Below are 21,770 nucleotides of genomic sequence, written 5' to 3' on the forward strand. Positions count from 1 at the left end.
GTGCCCGCACCGAGAAGGGGGTCCCAGGACTCTGCAGGGGGACTCGCCAGTCCCGGTTTTCCAGGCAGTGGTCGGGGAACGCTGTGTTCAGAGGGTGCTGCTGCCTCTCAGTCCCACGCCCCTTGCGAATTGCTCGAGGAGGCCACCGATGGCCCCTGAGGGGCTGGGGGGCACGGCCTTCAGGCCAATGGTCCGGCTGTAGCTGGCCAGAAAGGCGGAACGCACTTCCTCCAGCCGGGACTCACGGTCGCTTGCCGACACCAGCCTAGGAGAGAGAAGGGGAGGTCAGTGATTGCAGCCATCCCTCCCCACTTCCCAGCTCTTACTCCTGACAACGGGCTGGCAGCAGGGCTGGATCTCTGTCCACAGTGCCAGCAGGTCTGTGGTGCTCAACTGGCTGCAGTGGCTGAGGCCGTGCCAGCCCCAAAAAGCTCTGTCTACAGCAGCTGGTCCCACTGCCCCCTCATCCAAGCCATGGAGCTGCTCACAGCCTCCTGCTCCCCCCAGGTCTCCTCCTTCACACACACCCCCTCCCCAGTTTCTCCCACCACAAGGCCACAGTTCATACACAAAGTGGTGCTTTGGCCAAGTGGGTGGTGATGTCAGCCCCTGTGCCAGCTCCCTCCCCTCCTCACACAGCGCTCCCAGATGGAGCCTGTCCACATGTGCCATGCCTGGACAGTTGCTTCCAACCTACTTGCAACCATCCCTCACTGCCACTAGCCTCAGCCTCTCATGCTTGTTCCAGCACAGACAGCTCTGGGGAAGGGGGGCTGAGAGGGAGCAGACAAGGTGACAAAAGCCCCAAGGAATGCTCCAGCCGCAAGAAGACCTGAGCGGCGCTTCACTTCTGCTCCCTCGCACGGTTGCTCTTGGCAAGCAGGAGCAGAGTAGGGCATGGCTTCCCATGGGACCTGCTCTCCTCTCCAGCTGATCCACACACCTGGTTAGGGGTAGGGGGAAGATGGCAGAGGAAAGGCGAAATTTCAGCTGAGGGAGCAGGGGAAAGCAAGGCTGGGGCTCAGAGGCAGCTGTTCCAAGCGCTCTGGCCTAAAACAGTCCTTGCTGTGGTGCCTCTGCAACATGCCAGTGGTTCCCAGAGAGATTAAGACATTCCTCAAAGGTCACTCCAAGGGCACAGCGCGAACCTTCCCCATAAAAAATTCTCTTTAATCTCTCCAGCGCCTGGGCTGGCTATAAATTGGCACAGCTCATCTGAATGGAAGTGTTAACCACCCACAGCCAACAGCTTCGGTCCGGAAACAGCAGCAAGAGGATATGGTGGGAGGCCTATAAACAGCAAGCGATGCTGAGGCAGCCAACCAGGCCGCTGTTTACTGTGTCTGATAATAAAGAGAAGCCAGAGGGCAAAAAAAAGGCAACAACATATCTAAACACATTAAAAAGATGCTTTTTGGCAACCTAATTAGGACGTGGAACTTGAAAACCTGCTAGCATTAAAAATAAGCTCCATGAAGGCAGGACTTACTTGCACTCGAGTGCAGTGATCTTAGATGTCACATGCAGAGGTAAGTGAGGGTGTGCAGCAGTTAGGTCCTGTGGCTTGTGGCTCTCACACTTCTTTACAGGGCAGATTTTGTGTTTGGATTTTTGGGGTTCTTTCACTGAATAAGACGCTCCGAGGCACAGGGTCAAGCAGCCGGCCACTGCTCCACAGCAAGCCCTGCAGACCCAGCTGCACCACTTCACCCCGAGCAGTTCCCTGCGGAGGCAGGTCGCGCTTCCTTGCCAAATCCACGGCACTCTGCCCCGCTACACTTCCTACAGCCTGCCCGCTCGCCTGCAGCTTGGGGTGCAGCATGAGAGGAGGCTGTCAAAGCCCCAGCTCAAAGTAAGCCCTGACAAGCCCCACACAAGCACAAGAAGTAGGCTGTGAAAAGCGTACCTTCATCGAGCTGCTGCCAGTGGAGATGCAAAGTGGGAACTTAAATGGAATTTTTAAAAAAATCAACTGTGCCAGGCTGAGAAAAAATGGGATAAAACCACAATGGGGTCCTGAGCAAATAGGGTTGATGTAGAGCAGAAGGAGGGTGGAGGCCTCAGGTTAAGCTCAACACAAAATCCCTGGGAACTCTTCATCCACCCTTCCACAGGGTGGCTGGTTCCAGCACCTGCAGCAGACCCCAAGCACCCCACAGCTCTAGTGAACAGCTGAAGGGGCAGAGCACCCATAGGAGAAGCACCACCACTGTTCCCCTTCCTTTGAACCCACTTCCCCAAGCAGCCACCCTCCAAAGTGCATGAGCTTAAGGCCTCTCAACTTTGATTCACGTTTCTCTACTGAATTCCCCATTCTAACATTGGATCCAACTCCAAGGGCAGCAACAACTTGCTGGTGTTCAGCAGCCAAGCACAGCCAGGTTTGGGGCACAGTAGTCACTATTCAGATGCCCATCCTTCAGTCCCTTCTGCTCCCTTGCCCATCTCCAAACAACTAGAGGAGCAGCTCAGCATGTCCTGAGGAAAGGAGGAGTGCAAATGCCAGCCAGGCCATGTTTGACATCTCTTGTGATTTTTTGATCTGTCAATTCATAGGTCTTGTAGCTTCGCCGTAACTTGAGGGCACTGTAACTGCTCTGCTCTGTTCTGTTCAGCAGCACAGCATGCAGCCACACGAGATAGTGAGCCAGGGCAGCCAGCCTGTCTCACAGGAGATGGGTTTCATGTCGCTTGCCCTCTGCCTCCAAAGCACGTACACAGATCTCGGTCAGGGACTGAGTGTCTGGCAGCACAGCTCGCACTGCTTGCTAGCAGCAGCCCCTGATCTGCCATTTCAGCTTCTTGATGGAGAGTTTGCAGCCTGAAGGCACAAGCCAAGGTTCTCCTCTAACAGCAATTAAAGCACATCTCCAGCCTTTTCAAGCATCCAGAGGTGGCTTTCTATTTGGGGAGGAACATTTGCCTCCCAGCCATTTTACGTGGCAGGATGTGGCAGGATTGCAGGGTCCCTGTAGCTCTGCACTGGCCAGATGCAGCACCTGCAAATGATGCTGTGCAAGGCCAGACAAAATCAGGGTTACAGAAGGAAAGCCCTTCTCTTACAGCAGCAAGGATCTGACCCCAGTGGGGAGATGTAGGTGAGCAAAATTCAAAAAAGCAAGAAAATCTGGGTTACTGGTCCTGTCCTGACAAACATGCATCCTTGAATGCACTCTATTATGCCCAAATTCAGCATCTTCGGGGAAGAGAGAAAAGCCTCTTCTTCCTACAGAAGGCAAAGTGCTCCCCCATCATTAGGCAGAGAAAGTACCAGCTTCTTTCCATGTTCAGCATAAGTAAAGAGTGCTCAGGGACTGAGTTTGAGGATGGAAAACATCAAGGCAGAGAAGATGGAACGGTTTGTTATGGGCTCCAAAGCTTCTCTGAAAGTGCCAGGGTGATAAAGTTCAGTGCTCGCAGCCAGCCAAGAGACCCAAGGAGAGGTCCTGCATTTGAGACACTTACAGGCAAGTGCTAGGGAACTCATCCGGGAAGCTGCAAGGGAGAGAGGCGTCTGCGCTCAGGATTGCCTGCTCCCGAATACTGCCACACCCTGTCACCATCTGCCAGCTGCCAAAGTCTGTGGAAACGGAAGATCCGGGCAGAGAATGGTCCGCCGATCTGGGGCAGAGAGAGAGGGAGATGGCACGATCAGTCAGGTCATCAGCCACATGCCTTTCACGGGCACTGGTGCCAGGGACCTGCCGGGCGGACGGCCAGCAGCGCCTGTGCCAGCAGCGTTGACACTCGGGGACCAGGGTGCAACATGCAGCTCTGGCTGGGCCCCAGGCCAAGCTTTTCCTTTGAAAGCAAGGGCAGAGCCAAGCTGGCTGGGGCCGACAAAGCTGCAGGAGCACAACAGGAGCCGGACAGGAGAGAGCCAGCAAGAAGCAGATGGCCATGCAGAACTGAGAAATCCATTAGTGAGATGCAACAGCACGTCTTGCCCTGAATCCCTCACAGATGTGGATGTTGCGCTGTACAAGGGGCATTTCCCTGTTGCTTGTTGTAGCTGTTAGCACATCCCAGGGCAGAACAGTGAATGAAGGTTGTGACTTGGTTAGTGCTGAGAAAGACTTAAGAGATCCTTGTACCGGCAGCAGTTAGAAAGCAGATCTCTCTTGAGGCATCCCCACCAAATCTGAACAGAGCAAGACACCCCCAGAGCACCTCCCTCCAGCACCTGAACTTTTTATTTTTATGTTAGAAGAAAGGACTGCGCCAGAAACCAGGTGACAAAACATCTTTAAGACAGGATAAATAGCCAAGGGAGAATAATTGTTTGATGTACGCAACCTCCCACCAGGAAAGAAGGAAGCATGAAACACAGTAAGTAAATCTGAGGCATTCCTCCAAAATCTCGGAGTAGAGGGCACAATCACTTGAGACAAACCCAGAGCTCTTGGCTTCCAAGGGAGCAAGCAATTACTGTGCCTTGCTGCACAGCAGAGTGTACATAGCTGGAAGCACAGCCTGTGGCAGAGCTGCTCAATTACACACTACCAAGATCTTCTGGATAATTTATCTGAGTTCTGCTGGGCAGAGAGCAGTGCACCAGCTCCAGCTCTGCTGGGCCAGGTACTTGCACGCTGTCTTCACAGCTAAGAATAGCAGTGGCGCACTGCAGCTGCTCCCCAAGGGACCAGGAGAACAGCCAGGAAGACAGGATCTCCCACAGCAAGAAAGACCTGAGCAAGACTGGATGGCAATGGTGGGAAGAGATGCACAGCAGGAAACCTATTTGCAACCTCGATCTAATTCCAGGCCTGCCATTTAACTAGTCTGATCAATACAGCCAAGTCTGAGTAGTCTGAAATACGGTCCTAACTTGGCTGTGCAAGCAGAGAAGGGGAGTCACACAGCTCCCTGCATGTCAGCTTCCCATCACAGCTGCAGTTTGGGGGTAACAGCCCTGTCTGGCAGCTCAAGCTCCTGAAGGGCATCACAGCAGAAATCAGGAAGGGCAGAGCTTCACCTGTTCTTGTTCTTTGGCTGCTCAGTGAACCAAGGAGTGAGGGTCAGAGTACTGGGAGAACCCCTTCTTGCAAAAAGGTGTCTTTCCTGGGGCACATAATGCCAAAGTAAGAACAAGGGCACTTCACTGAAAGCAAAAGTGCAGCATATACCCTTAGAAAGACCTTGTAGGAATCAGACAGGGATAACCTTCCCTGGAAAGCCAAGAATTTGTAAGGGAGGGGGAGCAGCTCTTCAGTAACATCTACACCTCTCCCTGCCTTTGGAAGATAAAGTGGAGGAAGTCAGTGTGAAGGAGAGCAGGCAGAGCATTTGGGCCAAGAGCACAGTGCCATGCTGGGAACAGTGCAGGAAGCCAGGCAGAAGCATAGAGGAATACTGCCTCAGTGCAGAGGGAAGAGGAGGATGTCACCTCCCTGACAGTACAGCACAGCCAGACAGCGAAAAATGGGAATGTCACGCACAGTGACAAGAAACTGAACTAAAGCAGTGAAGTCTATAGGCAATGGGCTCAGGCTGAAAGCAGGCAGGGATGGGATTCTGCTAGAAAAGTAATGAGTGCTGAACAGAGGACAGGTTTGTAGCCAGGCAGAAACAAAGGTTCTGGAGGGAGCGAGTCTGAATGGCAGAGGAGGGCCCGGGCTACAGCAGGAGCTCCAGATGAAGGTGAAAAGAACTGAGCAGAGCTCTGCAGCTCTTGCAAAGGGAGAACAGTATCCAGAGCCTGCCCAGGAGACTGTGCCCACAGGGGAAGTCATGATTGAGGGCAGTAGGGACAGTAAAAGTGTCCCTCTGCCCAATATCAACAACCACACCAGTCAGGTAACTGTGCTAAAGAAGGTGAACAGAAAATTGTTTCCTGGTTTGGGTGTGTGGTCTCAGCTTCCAGCTGCTGGTCACCTTCCATGGTTGTCAGCTAAGATTAGACTGATCTTACACCACATCTTGGAGGTGGATCAAGTCATCTCTTGAATCCTGTCTTGAACAGGCTGATAAAAGCATCACGTACCTCCCACAAGACTGACTCTCAGTGACTCTCTGGTCCTCCAGCCCTTGCCAGGGTCCCCAGCCCTGTCAAGCAGCTGTGCAAGCTTAGTAAGGTTACATCTAACCCAACAACACTGGGGTCTAGGAGTTCAAAGCAGCCAATTCCTTGTCTTGCTTCCAGGCAGCAGAATAAACACTTGTCAATTAAATGAATAAACTGATTGACTGTGCAATGAGTCCAGGTCACCTCTCTCCCGGCACAGACATCTGAGCCTAGCCAGCAGAGCTAACATATCGTGGCAGACTTTCCCCTTTATTCCCAAAGTCTTCTCCAGGGAGGCTCCTGAGGAAGTGTCACAATCAACAAGCATCTTGAACAGCCTTGAGAGACAGCAGAGGCCAAAGCTGAGAAGGCAGGGCATGGGAAATCTTGTGTTTGCACTGCAAGGGCAGCAGGGCTTCTTAAAAGCTGAGCTTGGCCTGAGACCAAGACCAGATTTCTGGGGTGACTGCATACCAGTCAATGCTAGAGGTGAAAGTCTTCCTGTTATTTCTACCCTGAAGGCTCCTTGGAAAGTCTTGCTGCAGAGGCCCTTGGAGCAAACTGGAGCTGCTGGGACACCAGGACCAGACCCCAGGTCTGTAAGAACAACATGTTTGCAACATTTGACAGCCATGGCAGAGGCTGGCTAGATGTGAGGGCAGCATGGAGGGTCTGGGGAAGCAGCAGGACAATGACAGCAAGGCTGACATGGATGTCAGGAGGAGATGAGAAACAGCAAGTCTTCAAGTCACTGTCTCTGCCACAGACATCTAATGGCAGACAGAAAAAGAATCAAAGTGAGCTTCACACACCCACCTCTTCAGGTCCATGAGTGGGAAGAAACTCCCTCAAAAGTGCAAGATTAACAAAATTAAATTAGCAAAACAGAGATGAGCTGCAAGCTGTTCCTTCACACAAGGAAGGACCTCTCGCAGGCCATAAACTGGCAGCTCCTAGCCTGCAATGGTTCCTTTTAATTAGGTCAGTGCTTCCCATGCAACATGCTGCACAAGGCAGAGCATTTCAGAGCACGTGGACACTCGCCTGCCAGAGGAGAGCCAACTCTGGAGGCAGAGTAACATTCAGGGATCCTTCTCTTTCTTAATACGTCACTGAGATGGGTGCCAAGTGCCAACAGCTAGGCTCCCATCCTGCCCCGTGCTGCCCCCGCTCACCTGACGTACTTCTACACACCTAGGACTATTTGGGAAGCAGCTCATTTGCCAGCATATGTTGTGTGCCTCAAACCGAAGCGTTAAGTAGGTTCTGTACGCGCGGGCAGACTGTGGCAACCTGGAGTAAAGGGCAGCCCTTCCCACCTTTGCGTGGGAAATGCTGGCAAGGAGTGTGGCTCTCTGCCAAGTACTGAGAGCCCTGGCTGAATCCCAGGCAGTTATCTACAGGCTGATAGCGCCCGAGCAGCCCGTCCTCTGTGAGCACAACCATTTCTGATTGCAGAACGTCATGTGCCAGCCGGCAAGCCCATGCTGTGGCATAGTCGTGCAATAATTACTGAAAACATTCCTGTAAACAATTCCTCTCCTGCTGTGGTTACTATCCCAAGCTGTCACATCACAGATAAACCTTCTGAGGAAGGTGGCTGTAAGGAACAAGACACACAGCGCTCAAGCAGTCTTCTCACTACTAACAAAACACCTGAAGTCAAGGGGCAGCAGCTTCTCTCTCTGGCTCTGTTCTCACTGAACTTCCAGACCCACAGCTGAACCATCTGTAGCCCTTAAGTAAAATAAGGGAGTTCTCTGTGGCTGTTGGTCAAAGCAGATCCTCTGCGATTTAACTCCTGCAAATCTTGACTCTCCAGATCACAGGACTTTGGGTTTTGTTTAATTGACTTAGCAAAAGCACATTCAACCAAAGATTATCCAGCTGCTAATCCACATTAGTGCCATGTACACACACGCTAAATCCCTGACACAGATACAGATTTTTTCTGCAGTGTCATGGGACACTTAGACTGTGTCAAATGCAAACAGGGGACATGGTTTGCAAGCTGTTACCCCCTCGCATGCAAGGGGTTTGATTCAAGGCAAGCTGTCTGCCATACTCAGAGCTCTCTCTCTCTGTAGAACTAGCAGCACCTTGTCCTACTCTGCAAATAGTCTGCTTATTATCTTCCTGCACGTTTGTCCTCAGCAGATGTGATCTTACCATCGCGTTGGAAAAAACCAGAAAGATTGTCAGGAATTTGCCTCTGTATTGCTTTGCCTAACAAGAACCATCCTGGGATTTAAAGGTACCCAGGACCTCTGGATCAGAGAAGAATCTACAAGATGGGCTGGTGAGGTGACAGCAGCAGCAGCCTGTTAACTGTGAGGCCATCCTGGTCAGGAGTGGGGCTTGGCTCCCACTGCCTGACTGGGCATTTGCGACCCCTTCTTTCAGGACAGCCCAGTTCCCCTCCCAGGCCCTGCTCACCTCTCCTGCCTTCCTGTTCCCTCCGGAGCTCCCCTGCTTGCCAGCACCTGAACTGGGCTGTTGACTCGAACTACCTGAAGGATGCCTGCTGGCATTTTACAAGCAACCATTCTAACCACTGCAGCAGCAGTTGAGAAAAGTGGTTTGTTGCTATGGCCACACAAACAGAGGATCAGGAAGTCAAATACAGTAGTTTCTTCATCTCAAGAGCCTTGTGTGTTAAGTGCGAGCAGCACTGCAGGGATAAAGGTATTTCTGGCAACCTGATCAATCTCTGTGCTCCTGCTTTTCCATCTTAGTCCCACCATTTTTCAGGAGGTGAAGGGACAGAATTTACCTCTTCTTTCCATCACAGATACACTCCTTCTCCACCCAAAATGGGACTCACTCTTTTCTTGGAGGGGTGGAGAATGGTGACTGAAGGTATTGTGATATCCCGTACCTGCATGGAGCTCACCAGACTAATTCAGACTAACATAGTCTAAGCAGGGAGATCAAGCCAACTGGAGTAAGAGAGTCTCTGGCTCTGGAGAAAACATAACCATGCTCATGCCCCAAAAAGTGCACTGACACCTGTGTCAGTGTCTCACAAGGCAACCCTAACCCCTCTCATGGTGCTCTTCTGCCTCCTCTGTTTCTCCTCTTTGCTCTTTCAGAGCAGAATTTGGCTGAAGCATCATAAACTGCTTCTTCCAGAGCACTGCTGCAAGCTTGCCACCAGCCCCGAACAGCCTGTCAGGCCTTGGGAATGGCATGAGACCACACACAGGAACTGCAGCACTACCATCGTGAACAAAGCAGCTCCCAAGATGAGCTGTTTTGTCTTCAGTATTTTATTCCATTCCTGGGAGATTCACTTCATCTTACAGAGAATGAACAAGTGGACCCCAGCAACAACTCAAACCCCTCCTTATTCATGTCTTTCCCCGGGGAGAACAGTTAGCATTATTTATGAAAACTGCCAGACACTGGTTTTCCTCTGAAATCAAGAAATTAGTTAAGAAAGTCTCATAAATTTTCAATGCTTGTTTGTCATTTTATTTTCCATATGACGAGAAAGCCCTAAAATTTGGCTGGTGGCTGTTTCGGAATCACTAGAAAAAGACTCATCGGAAAACCTGCAGAGACTACACAGGCATTTGATGCTGTTAACAGCAACCTCTTATCTAAGAGCCTCTTTATTCCCTGTTGGCCTAAACACATGGTGTTTGCTCCACAGGCTCTGCTCTTTCTTCCCTAGCCTAGCTCACTGCTCGACTCTGCCCTATCGCAGCATCAGTCTCCGGAAGGGTGCCAGAATATCCTTTGTTACGGCATGAGATTAGGCTCAGGTCCAGGGTCCCCATTCCCCAGCTGCCCAGCAGGAACACACAGCCTTCCATGCGGAATCCTTTGCACCAGCACGGCACTCGCAGCTTGCTCCCAGCAGACTCCTACCTCTGCTTGCCACCAGCACCCAGAGTTTTTTTCAACCTGCAGTGTCAGGAGGGTTAGCAGGTGGAAAGAGGGACAGGTTAGATGCAGAGTGAGGCCTGCTTGGTTTGAAAAGCTTCCTTCCCCAAACACCACAGCCATTTCAAACCCCAGTGAGTGCTTTAGAGAAAGTGCTGTGAGCTCCAAGCATGCAGGATGCAGAGATGCCAGAGCTCATGGAGTTGAGGCATGCGCTGAGGACAGGCAGAACAGACAGCTGGCTGTTACCGGCACAGCTCCTCACTCCTCCAGGGGCTGAGGCAGGAGTGTCTGTACTTAATGGCCAGCAAACCAGACAAGGTCAGGATAGAGAGGAACAGGCCTCCTGAGGCTTGTTTGTAGATACAAACACATGTGCTCCTGTGTTCCCAGAGCCACACAAGTGCAGCCCTGCACTCCCTTTATGAGACACTCATTTTGTTGAGAAATGCTCTGTTCTGTCCCATCTCACCTGGATCGGGGCACTTCTAGTGGGCTGCTTCCAATCCTCAGGAAGTTATCAGAATGGGTTGATGAGGAGGAGCTGGAGGACTTGACTTCAACCACCCCTGTGGAAGGCAACCTGTCTTCAGACTGCTGTGCCCTGCTCCAGAGCACAGCCTGCGGTGACGATGCACAGCTTTTCCTCCTGTGGGATGGAGGACATGGGTGAGAAAGCTGGCTTTTCTATGTACTCCAGCTAGGAAGCCTTTCTACCACAGGCTGGATTTTACTCCAGCAGCTACTGGTTCTTGTTCCCACTGGACCCGCCCTCCTCCCTCCCAAGGAACCATGAGTCACCCCACTCAGTGAGGGGGGTACACTGAGCTCAACCCATCTTAGCCCATTCTTTTATAGATCACCATCCACGTGACCTGGAAATCAGAGATGGGAGAATGCATCAGCCCACACACACACAGCGATTTCTTTGTTTAGTCTAGCGGTAAAAATGCCTCAAGCAAGGGGCCTCCCAGCGGGGAAAGACCATTTCAATCTGCTCCAGCTCTACAGAGCGTATCAGCCCAGGTGGGCGTTCGTGCGCACCGAGGGCGACAGGGACACACCACCAGGGTTGTTTTGCCTCTTAGAAATTCCCTTCAGGCATCACTGACCACACTTCTGGCCACGTGCGCAGAGCTGACAGTCACTCCATGTGTAGGTGCACTTCAGTCCTCTCCTTGCCTGTGCTGACAGCCCAGAACTGCTCTGGCTGCTTTCCTAGCCAGCACATTCAGACTTGGTCATGATTCACTGTTCACTGCTGCACTGGGCCTTAGCTCACAGAACAATCCAGCTACACGTCAAACAGGCACACGTTTGTGACTAATTCACATCAGCGCTACTCTGTGTTCAGAAGATTTTCTTTCTTACATCAGTTGTTTGTTTTCTTTCTGGAAGAGTCCCAAGAATATTTCTCCTTTCAAGAACACACTGAATTGGACAAAGACCTTCCTATGTACACAAGTAAAAAAGAAAAGTCTAAAGCAAATGAACTCAAGGAGAAAAGATGTTATTCTTTCTGAAAAATGGAAGGGCATCTCACAGCTTCGACTGAGATCTTGAGCACTGTCAGCAAGTGCAGCTAAAGACAGGCTCATTGTACAGTGGAAAGTGCAATATCTTCCCTTCATTTCTTGAAGGGTGTCCACCCTCAAACATCACACCACAGCCTCTCTCAGGCTTTATTCATCTCATGTTATCATAGCTGCCAACATCTCCAAGCATAGTCTGATGAAACAGGTTTGTACAGCTAAAAATCAAATGTCTCTCCCTGCACAGAGACCTCGAGGGCACCTGTTTTCAGGACAACTCAACAGAGCACATCCCCTCCTCTCCCTACTCATGCTCTGCACAGCCCAGCTCTTCCAGCCCTACATATTCTCCAGGCTACACAGCCACAACAGCCTGCAGCAAGACATCCATGACCAGTCCCCCCACTGAGCACTCATGGCAAGGCTCACAACCTTCCCCCTTCCCAAGCTCTTGCCCCACAGCACAGGCCAAATTCCCCATGGAGCAGCAGACACGACACAGCCTGATGTCTCCCACAGAAATGAATGTAAACCAGAGTTAGAAAACACATCACAAAATCAAGCCCTGATCCACATGAGTGCAACAGATCTCTTCCAGCATGCTCTGGTCGCTTCACATATTGTGCAAATCATGCTTAAGTCCTGTGCAGCAGAGTCGAGTCTGTATGACTCTGTATGACCCGAGCACTCAGAGCAACATAAATGCTTCCATTTTGCTACCCTGCAGCACTGCAAGTGGAAAGTTGTCCTCTACTTGCTGCAGTCACTTTGCTGTGGATAGGTAGGCCCTGTGTGTTAGAGGATGCTGTGCTCATTTGGCAAACAGTTTGGGACTCCTCATCTCCATTTTGTGATTCTTCAGGAAGATTCTTCCTCTCTTCAGCACTTTAAATTACAGAATCATAATGTGCTTTAGAAAGGCTTCTGCCACTAGCATGGCTGCAGGCTCAGTCCCAGAGGACTTCAACTGCCTCCAGCACAACCCAGATTTAATTTAAAATAATTGCAATATAAAATAGAGTCTTCACATGTGCTAAGGGAGAGGAGAGAAAAATTAAACTGAGAGGGGCAACCCTACAGCAAGGTTCTGAAATCCCCAAACAGCACCAGAAACTCCAGAAGAAAGTAAAACACCCGTCCCAGAGCAGCAGACCTTCCCCAGACACCTTCCCCAACTCCAGACAGCCACCAGCATCCCCAGGCAAGTTCTAGGTGACCCTCTGTCAACAGGGAGCACTGAGAATTTCATATTCTCCCACAGAAGTACCTCTAAGCAGTGCTGTGGGCAGGAACCTGCTTTCAGCTCACATACCTCATGCTGTTAGAGGGGCTAAAGCTTAGAGCAGCCACCCAGCCTACCTACCACTAACTGCAGACACTCCCCATTTGTAAACTGATTAAACTTCATTTTAGGGCAGCTAAACTGTCTCTACTTTTCCCTGGGGAGGCTGCTGCCAAATGTAATTTTTCTGGTAGTTTGGAACCATCTTTCAAAAGTAATGAAGTCCTTTCTGGATGAAGTTTTAACAGTGAAATTGGTGAAAATGAAACAAAGTTGATTTACTCTCATCAACGGACAAACAGAGAAGCACCCCTGCCTGACAGCCTTTAATATGGTCTCCAATTTTTCCTGCAGAAGCTCTGTAGTACAAGTTGCAGCAAGCCTCTGGCAGCCAAAATTCCTCCCTCCACTCTAAGAAACCCATGCTACAGAGAGCAGACCTGGAGGGCAAGACATTTCAGAAATATCTTTTGTACTGTGTCCAGAGCCTGCTCCTTTTGCTCGGCAGCCCACTGAGTGGTTATATGCTCACCATGCTGCTTGAGCCTGTGTTCCTGCTGGCATCAGCTCCACTGCTTCATAGGTGAAGCTCCCAGATGCTCCAGGGGAACTTTCCATCCCCAGGGAGAAGTCACTGCTCAGGCTTGTGGTGCTGCCTCGGTCTTTCTGCTCTAGAAAAAAAGAAAACAGAGCTACCTGAAGACCTGCTTGGTCTCACTCACTTTCTCTCCCTTTAGGCAATAACATGTGCCCTTGGGGCTGTGTTCTGATGGGGTCCAAGGGAAGCACACCCATTTGGGGTGTTGGGAACCCAAGCCCCCAAGCAACGAACCATTGCCACCCCCAGGGGCACTGATGCTTGGCAGCAGCACTCACTGAGCATGCAGATCTCTTCCAGGGTGAAGCCGGGTGGCAAACTCTTCCTTCTGGGGAAGGGAAGAAAGTTACCTCAGGTACACTTCAGGACTGCATGAAGGCTGGTCAAAGCCAGGTCTCTGTCACACACAGCTGATCAGAGCAGTGGGAAATGAGCTGTGCAGGGGCAGAGGGGAGGGGATGGGCCAGTGTGCAGTATTTGACTCCCAACAGTCCCAACTCACACACCCTACGCTTTGAGAAGGTGGCAACAGGCAACCCTGCACGTAACATGTGCTTATTCAGAGCTTCCAGGGTGGGCTTTATTTCTTTGTGCCCCTCGTGAAATAAGAAGGGGTTTATGCTGAGCAGTCTGTCAAAACCCAGCCACCCCTCTCCCCCCAGCAGTGCCTGACGGAGCTCACTGCACAGCCTGCTCGAGCCAGAGCACACATCTCTGGGCTCATCTGTGCTAAAGCAGCCACGGACAGTCATTAAGCAGAGAGCACATTTCAGCATGGACAGTTTTTCAGAGCACAACGTGGCACCTCACAAGCCTCGGCCCCATTTTGCAGCCTTCAGAGTGCAGAATAAATTAAAGAAAACTGGGCCAGGACACCAGGGCTTCTATCTCCCCAAAGAAACAGCACTAACAAGCTCCCTGGCTCTGTAGCCCATGCAGCAGCAAGCACAGGCTCCTTACCTCTGTGACTTCAGAGCAGAGAACTCCTCAGAGGTGATGTGCTTCAGAAAATTGAAGCAGAAAAAGAAAATCTGAGCAAAGGGAGAGAGAAGAGCGGTTCAGAAATGAACCCGAGGCTCCATGCAGCCTCTTATCTTGGTGGGGAGGTGCTGGCAGGAAGGAGATAGCAAAAAATCTGCAGCTACCAGCCTCCAGTGTGCCAAGGGCTGCCCCCATCCCATCCTGGGCCTTCTCTTCCATGTTAAGCTGACTCTCTGCTCCCTGCCATGGGGAGGCTCAGAAAGGAAGGTGTACAAGTCATCTCTTTATCAATGCCTTGCACACATGCCACAAGCACATGGGAGGTACTTATGCCATCACTGCAGAATGGAAAAGAGATGGCCTCCAGCAACTGCTTATACACCCAGGCAAGCAGCAAACCCAGCAGGACTTGCAGGGTTGGAGCTGCATGCTGCTGCTTGGCACCACAGCTGTACCACATCTGGAGGCAAGAGGTACCTGCAGTGTCTGTGGCCACAAGCTCGTGCCCTGCCATGCTCCAGTCTGCTCTGCATCACTCACCCTGCTGGGCCTCTGCCACCCCTGCACTGAGCTGTGCAGAGCTGTGCCCTTCTCCTGGGAAAAATGGGGAGCAGGGAGTGCTACAGGCAGTCAGACACCCCCACTCCTGCTGCAGCTACCAACTCCACCCATGGCCAAGCAGGCACCAGAGTAGAGCTGCCACTCTTAAGCCAGCAGAACCCCAGGAAAGGAATGAATTGGAGGGATTCTGTGCCTCTGAAAGATGGAAAATAGGCCAGGGCCTTGGCTCTGCTGTTTGAAGGCAGGGGATTCCCTAGTGAAGTGAGAGTTTGAGGAGCAGGGGATTAGCAGCAGGGTTAGACACTCCTCAACTCTTGATTTCTATCCAAAAATGATATTGCACTATATAGTAACTACAATCAGAGCAATCTTTTTTACTGTTAGACAGTAAAAGATCTGAAGAGAATTAGTTCAACTAATCTCAACTGCCTTCCAGACCCATCTGTGTACCCACAGACACGCCCCACCAAATACCTACACTGGAACCAGCACAAGCTGCTCCATGAGCCCATGATGACATGCAAGCCACACGCAGCTGGCAGCACCCAGGCAGGAGGGCTGGCATTCAGGACAAGCACACGAGACTATCCAGCTTTATTTCCAAGCTCCCAGGAGTCACAAACCTTAAGCATCCTTCTCATTGCTGAGCTGAACAGCAAGTCCTAGCACCCTTTCACCTGGGGCCTGAACAGTAATGGCACAGCAGGGAAACTGGCAGGACTGACACCCCCAACAAAAGTGTAGCCTGAGAGAAAAGGAGCCCCATCCCTTATGCATCAGAAAGTGACGGGGCAATGTTCCTACCTTGTATTTTCAGCACCTGAACAATCTCTTTAGAGCCCAACCACAGATATTACTAGAGGCAGGGAGTGAATGCTGCTACTGTAAACAAGTTTCCTGAGAACACAAAGCAGTGCTCAGTCACTGCCCCAGACCTGACACTCACCTCTTCTCCTTTACTGAGTCGATCAACTAACATGTGCCTGGAAAGAGAGCAAGGGAAGCTCAGTCACACACCAGAATCAGCAGAAGAGCACAACCCGTCAAGGATGGCCAGATGCCTGAGATCTCAGGTAAAAAAAAGGGCATTAGCCCTTCTTGTCCCAGCTCATTGGGAGTTGCCCAAATATCCACCTTTGGCTGTGAACAAACACCAAAGAGGACCCCTGAAGGCCTCTCCCCTGCTGTGCAGGGATGTACACGTGAGTAAAACTGATCGTGCCTACCCAAAGAGAAACCAGTCATAGGCCACTGTCAGGTAGAGAATCTCAGATGGCTCCAGGGACGTGTGGATCAACCCATCCTGCAAAGCAAACAAGAACAGCCTTCAGGCAGCAGCCCTGGGGACTGGGCCTTGGGAATTCAGGATCTGATGAAAACTGTCACGGTGATCCAAGACGCCCAGCTTCCTCCACCTGCCTGTGAAAGCGTGTCTGAAGGAACATTAGGAACACTAACTGCTCCATCACTGCTTCCTGGTGAAGTCACTCATCCTCCAAGCAATCACCCCCAGAAACAAAGGAGGTCAGCCAGGTACTCACAGCCCATAAGGAGAGGCGCAGTAAGGAGATGAAGAGAGGAGTTCGATCCCAGCCAGATATACAGTGCACCAGGAGCCCACTGTCATCTGTTCCACACAGGGGGAGAAAACAAAAAGACAAAAAAGGATGTTGCAACGAGAGCAATGACTTTTTTATGGCAAATCTGTAGAGACAAGTTCCCCTCTGTCCCCACAGCCCAGGCTCAAGAGTAGAGCTCAGCCACCAAGCCAGAACATTCTGTCTTGAATACGGCAGCCAACAAATTGCTCGGAGTGTCCTGGGTTATCAGCAGCACCAGCTGATGTGCTGTCCTGGTCCTGACAGCTGCTCAAGACATGAAGTCATTAATGTAATTCAGGTCGGTTTCTATCTATGACAAACTTTCCCTAGTACAAAAAGACCAGAAAAGTAAGACCAATGCTACAAGCACACCTTCTCCTCAAGTAATGAACTCGACTGAATTACCAATTAACATCACTTTACTACCCAGAACATACATCTACCCAGTTGCAGCCCACATCAGCAAGAAATCTGCCTCAACTGAACATTTTTTCAGTTTCACAAGACACAACTCCTATGCCCTCCAGAAAATCCACAGTGTGTCCCAACACAGTTACTGCAGGAGAGCCTGTAGTTGGCCATGCTGGGAGCCCCAGCCATGGCTCCATCTATCCAACAGTGCTAAGTAGAAAGTCACTGGAGGGAATGGGAATGGGATGCCACATGGGGCAAGAGACACTTTTCAAAAAGTTGGGGTGGCCACGATGAAAGAGAGTGGAAGGGGCACTTAAACAGGCAACAAATGAGACCCTGTGCTGGGGGGACAAAACACAGGTGTCTAGCAAAACAAGAGCAAGAGTCAACAAGGAGAGGAAACAAATGTTTCTTCTCTTCGGGTTTAAAGTAGTAAAACATCAGGTTAAGTTTTCAGATATCCCTTCATGCCTGGGATGAGAGAGTTTTCAAGGAATCAGCAAGTCCCTCTCTAAGAGGGGAGCTGGACCATCAGCCTGTTTTGATGGGAGAGAAGTGAAGCTCTATAAAATTACTCTTCTGTATTTGGTGCTGATCCACAGTGGCACTAACACCATGAGCTGTTCTTCCAGGGACAGTGATTGCCCCAGCTACACTGCTGGGAGCAAGGAGCTTGCCTTACCATCACTATTGATGATGGAGATCAGCAGCTTCAGGTAGTTCTGTGTCTGTTGTACGAGGTCCCAGCTCTGCAGAAAGAGAAATGTTGAGGGCAAGGGTCTGCCCACAGCAAAAGGCTGCTCTGCAGTTCAGAGCTGCTCTATCCAGAACAGCAGTGAAGCAGAAATAACCACATAGCCATTCCTCAGAGTGACAGACCTTCCCCTTGGTATCAATTCCCCCCATCCTCTGCAAAAGGCACTCAGGGACAAGATACCAAGTAGGCAAATAAAACAACGAAAGGCCATCTCTACTGTCTGCCCGGCTGGCACAGGACCTGCTTGCCTGCAGCCCCAGAGCTCCAAGCAGACCATGCTCAGAGAGGCAGCAAACACCTGTGGAGCACTGACCCAGTTCTGCAGCCCATGCACACGAGCACTTCACCAAGTGGCTCAGCCACGTTACAGCTGTGTATGGGATGCAAGCAGCATGATGGGGTGTGCAGGCCAAGGTCTGCAGCCTGTTCCCACAACCCAAGCACTTTGCTCAAAACTCTTTGGTCCTTGAAAATGTCCCCAGCAGGCTGCTGGCTGACCCTCTCCCACTGCTCCAGACAGGCACTGGATTTCTGCAGTAATCCCCAAGTAGCAGCAGCACCACAGAAGGGCTCTGAACTCAGAGACCTCCAGCACTACAGGACACACAGGTGAAAAACATCAGAACAAGCCCAAGCTTGTCACTGGACCACTGTGTCATGAGAAGATGCAGGGAATTTCAGTGGTTTGATCAATCAGAACTAGCTTAAGAAAATAGGATAGCACTGGCAAGGAAAGGGCAAGGAAAGGGCAAGGAAAGGGATGAATTTCATGGTAAAAATGTTAGTGGTACAAGTGACATCTTACCACCAGCAATGGAACACTTGCTGTGTGCTTGCATGTGTGCACATGTGCATGGAAGCACACTGAAGAGCAGTGTCAGACAAAGAACATACTGCTCTGCCATGAAATCTGCACAGCCACAAAAGAGTAGGGAAATGGGGAACACATTCAGCCTGGGGCAGAAAAACACAGAAGCCTTTTATCTGCCCAATTCAATCCTATCTTGTGCTTATGTCAGAAGGAATCATTTAATTATCCAGTCTGATCTCTCTATACCACAAACTAGAAAGTTTTGTTCAGTTGCCCCAAGTACAGCCTGAAGCTTGCACTTGGCAACATCTTTGCCCAGAGAAGCACCTCAGCTAGGGGTGACAGCTCATTCCTCCTTTGGCAGCATGTTCCAACAGATCATCTTCAAAAATAATATGCAAGACTGCTTTTCCTTATCTGAAGGTCTGATTTCAGATTGCAGATATTGCTTCTTGTGCAGCTCTTCTTCCCCAGACTGAAGAGTGCTTTAGAATCAGTATTTTCTCCCTGCAAATGTACTTACACATTAATCAAGTCAACCCTCCATCACCTTAGTGATTAGCTAAACAGACTGAGAACTTCGGCTTTGAGTGAAGCACCTTCTCCAGTCCTCAAATCATTTCTGTGTCTATTTATGACACCCTCTTCAATTTTTAATATCCTTTTTAAAATACTGGCTGCTCAGTATTCTAGTGAACAATTTCTAGCCATACACAAGCTGTAGTTCTATTAGTTCTGCTTCAACACTGCCAGGCACTTTTCTGTGATTCTACTTATGCTGGCACTTAAACAGTATTTACATCACTGACAACAAACACTGGCCCTGCAAGGGGAGCTCTGCTGGTTCTGTGGTGTTTCCAGCCACAGAGCACAGCAATGTGACACTTTCCAGCACAGTCAGTCATCACAAAACCTGGTAGGTCCACTGATGTGTGAAATGGAGTGCACTAATCAGTAGTATAAGGTGATACTCCCTGGTGTGAACAAAGGTAAACCTCAAAGCCCGGGCAAACATAGGAGTTCAATTACCATTTGCCATGCTGTCACAGCAATCAGGAGTGGAGACCTGCCACGGTCAGTTAAGATTTTCTACTCGTCTCCCATAGGACAGGCACCTTGCACACCTGTGAGGAAGGTGTCCAGTCACTCAGCTCTGCTCACATACAGGAAGGCTGACCTCTCTCAAGACTCCCCACAGACAAGGAAGTATGCCCAGTGTAGAGCTGAGATTGAGAACAAGTTCCTGTCATGTCCCTTACCTTTGTTAGCAACCTATCTCCCTAAGGGATTGCAAAGTTTCGAAAGCTACAGAAAGAGATTTGACTTTACAGAGCTTTTGGGTAGAGGATTTCCATTGCCATTCTGAACAGCCTCGCCCCCACTGGGATGGTATGAAGTGAGACAGATTACAGCAATAGGAGCAAGCTAGACTTCAGATCTTTACTGATCCTTCCTGAATACAACTCTGACCTCCCACAGAGGCATCCACTTTGCTCACCTGGTACTCACTCCAATCAATATTCAGAGACTGGGTCAGAGAGACTGGGATACTTAATGGAGCATCTACATAGTCCTGCAAAAAACCCAAACACAGCTGGTCAGAGAAAAGTCATGACTTGAAGGGACTGAGTTCCATAAAAAAAACAAGACAACAAATGCCAAATGGTTGGCATTAGAAGAAAACACCTCAGCAAAGCATCTCTGGATGCAAAAACTTGAAGAGGTAAGAATTAACTCATAAGACTCTTGGAAGGACTAATGGACAAGAGGAGCTTTTATGAGCTCCCAATGGTGAAAGTCAGGCATATTAGTTTCTGAATTTCTGTAGGGCTGCTCCACTCAACCATCTTCTTCAGTAGGAGACAGAATATGAAGAAGGAACTGAGAACAGAAGCTATCAATAAGATATCAAAATTTAAAACCAGAAGCAACCCATATCTTCCATCAGAGGTCAAGCACCATAGACTTCAGCATAATGATTCATTTATTTTACATATGAATTTTCAAATTAATAATCTAGCATATCTTCATTTAGATAATTTCACTATCTGTTTTGTTTGTCCTAGTGGTTTCCTCCTTGTGATCAGAAACAGGTACATGACATAGACAATTGCTCAAAAACTGTGAGGCAAGACTTAAGCCCACAGTAAAGCCCACAGCTCTCCATTTTGTAACATCCACGTACCTGTTTCCAGTTAAATATGAGACCTTCAGCTGTATAATCCCGGTCTTTGTAGTCCTTAAAAAATTCACAGCCTGCAAGAAAAAGAGATAATGAACAACTGTTCAGATAACTGGTATCTAACAAGTGAAGTGCCCTGTGGGACTGGAAGTGCTGGCAGCCCCGGGCTCCAGAATACCAAACCAATCAAAACTGCTGCCTGTGGGAAGAGAAGAGCAGTAATCATCAGTACAGTGTGCAGCACTCCCTCCAGCAACTACAGCCCAGAGCACTCAGCAGCGAAGACACACAGCAAAGGGCAAACTCCAAACACAGCAAACGTGGAATCTGAGGGACTGATTTTGTTCTTTCCCAAACAAGTGGTTTCACCAAGGGAGCTATGCTTTGCAGGCCCATGGACTTTTGCACCAATCTAAGGCATCAGCTTGACATGCTGAGTGAGAAGGAACCAGCAAAAGAAGGTGTTGGCAGAGCCCTGGGGAAAGCCAACTTTCACAGGGCACTGCTGCAGGCAACAAGAAAGGGCTCTGTCAGAGGTGGCTGTGATTTCTCTCGCATTTGAGTCTCCTCTTTCAAACACACGATTTGCCCCATCTGAAGGAAGAAGGCACATAACCACTTCCAAGCCCTCCCCTAAGCCCTTCCCTCCTGAAATGTGTCCTTTGGCTCTGCTCCTCTCAACCAACCATTTGAAGTCTCTGCTGCAAACTGCAGTCACTTAGTCACAGCTGAGCAGCACCATTAGCACTGCGGCTGCCCGCAGGCTACACAAAACACCTCTCCCAGCACGCTGTGTGTGCCCCAGCAGTGCTACAGCACCAAGACACCCCCGTGCCAGGCACAGAACACAGACAGAGATTCCCACTCTGTAAGTCTCAAGTAACTCCAATGGCAAAAAACCCCCCCTCTTTGTGCAAGGACAGGACTAATCCTCAGAAACGCAGTCAGGATACAATCTGTCAGTTCAGATTTAACTCCAATTGAACAATGGCTTAAAGCAAAAAATGGGGGGATTATGGCAGTAAGTGTTGGCATCTATAAACACCAAAAGCTTCTGCAGATGTGCCATTTTAACCCAAGTCTTTCACTCCAGACAGTTCTTACTCTTTGCTCGGTGAAAAACTGTCTGGATGGCCAAGCCCAAAGAGTGGTGGTGAAT

General features: G+C 50.0%; 1 protein-coding gene across 1 annotated transcript in view; it reads right to left on the bottom strand.

Moving 5' to 3' along the window:
- The window catches only part of MTMR14 (myotubularin related protein 14), a 31,425-nt gene continuing 9,655 nt past the window's right edge, over positions 1 to 21,770 (bottom strand). Inside the window, exons 7-18 of the mRNA XM_018068438.2 lie at positions 20,615 to 20,685; positions 19,928 to 20,002; positions 17,544 to 17,610; positions 16,388 to 16,473; positions 16,073 to 16,149; positions 15,793 to 15,829; positions 14,265 to 14,335; positions 13,583 to 13,632; positions 13,239 to 13,377; positions 10,365 to 10,541; positions 3,466 to 3,621; positions 1 to 265 (exon numbers count right to left, since the gene is read on the bottom strand). Of these exons, the coding sequence (XP_017923927.1) occupies positions 88 to 265; positions 3,466 to 3,621; positions 10,365 to 10,541; positions 13,239 to 13,377; positions 13,583 to 13,632; positions 14,265 to 14,335; positions 15,793 to 15,829; positions 16,073 to 16,149; positions 16,388 to 16,473; positions 17,544 to 17,610; positions 19,928 to 20,002; positions 20,615 to 20,685 (1,184 nt within the window). The 3' untranslated portion in view covers positions 1 to 87. The remainder of the gene's footprint in view (positions 266 to 3,465; positions 3,622 to 10,364; positions 10,542 to 13,238; positions 13,378 to 13,582; positions 13,633 to 14,264; positions 14,336 to 15,792; positions 15,830 to 16,072; positions 16,150 to 16,387; positions 16,474 to 17,543; positions 17,611 to 19,927; positions 20,003 to 20,614; positions 20,686 to 21,770) is intronic.

The sequence above is a fragment of the Manacus vitellinus genome, unplaced genomic scaffold, assembly GCF_001715985.3.
Source record: "Manacus vitellinus isolate BGI_N305 unplaced genomic scaffold, ASM171598v3 scaffold_14_pilon, whole genome shotgun sequence".
Classification (NCBI taxonomy): Eukaryota; Metazoa; Chordata; class Aves; order Passeriformes; family Pipridae; genus Manacus; species Manacus vitellinus.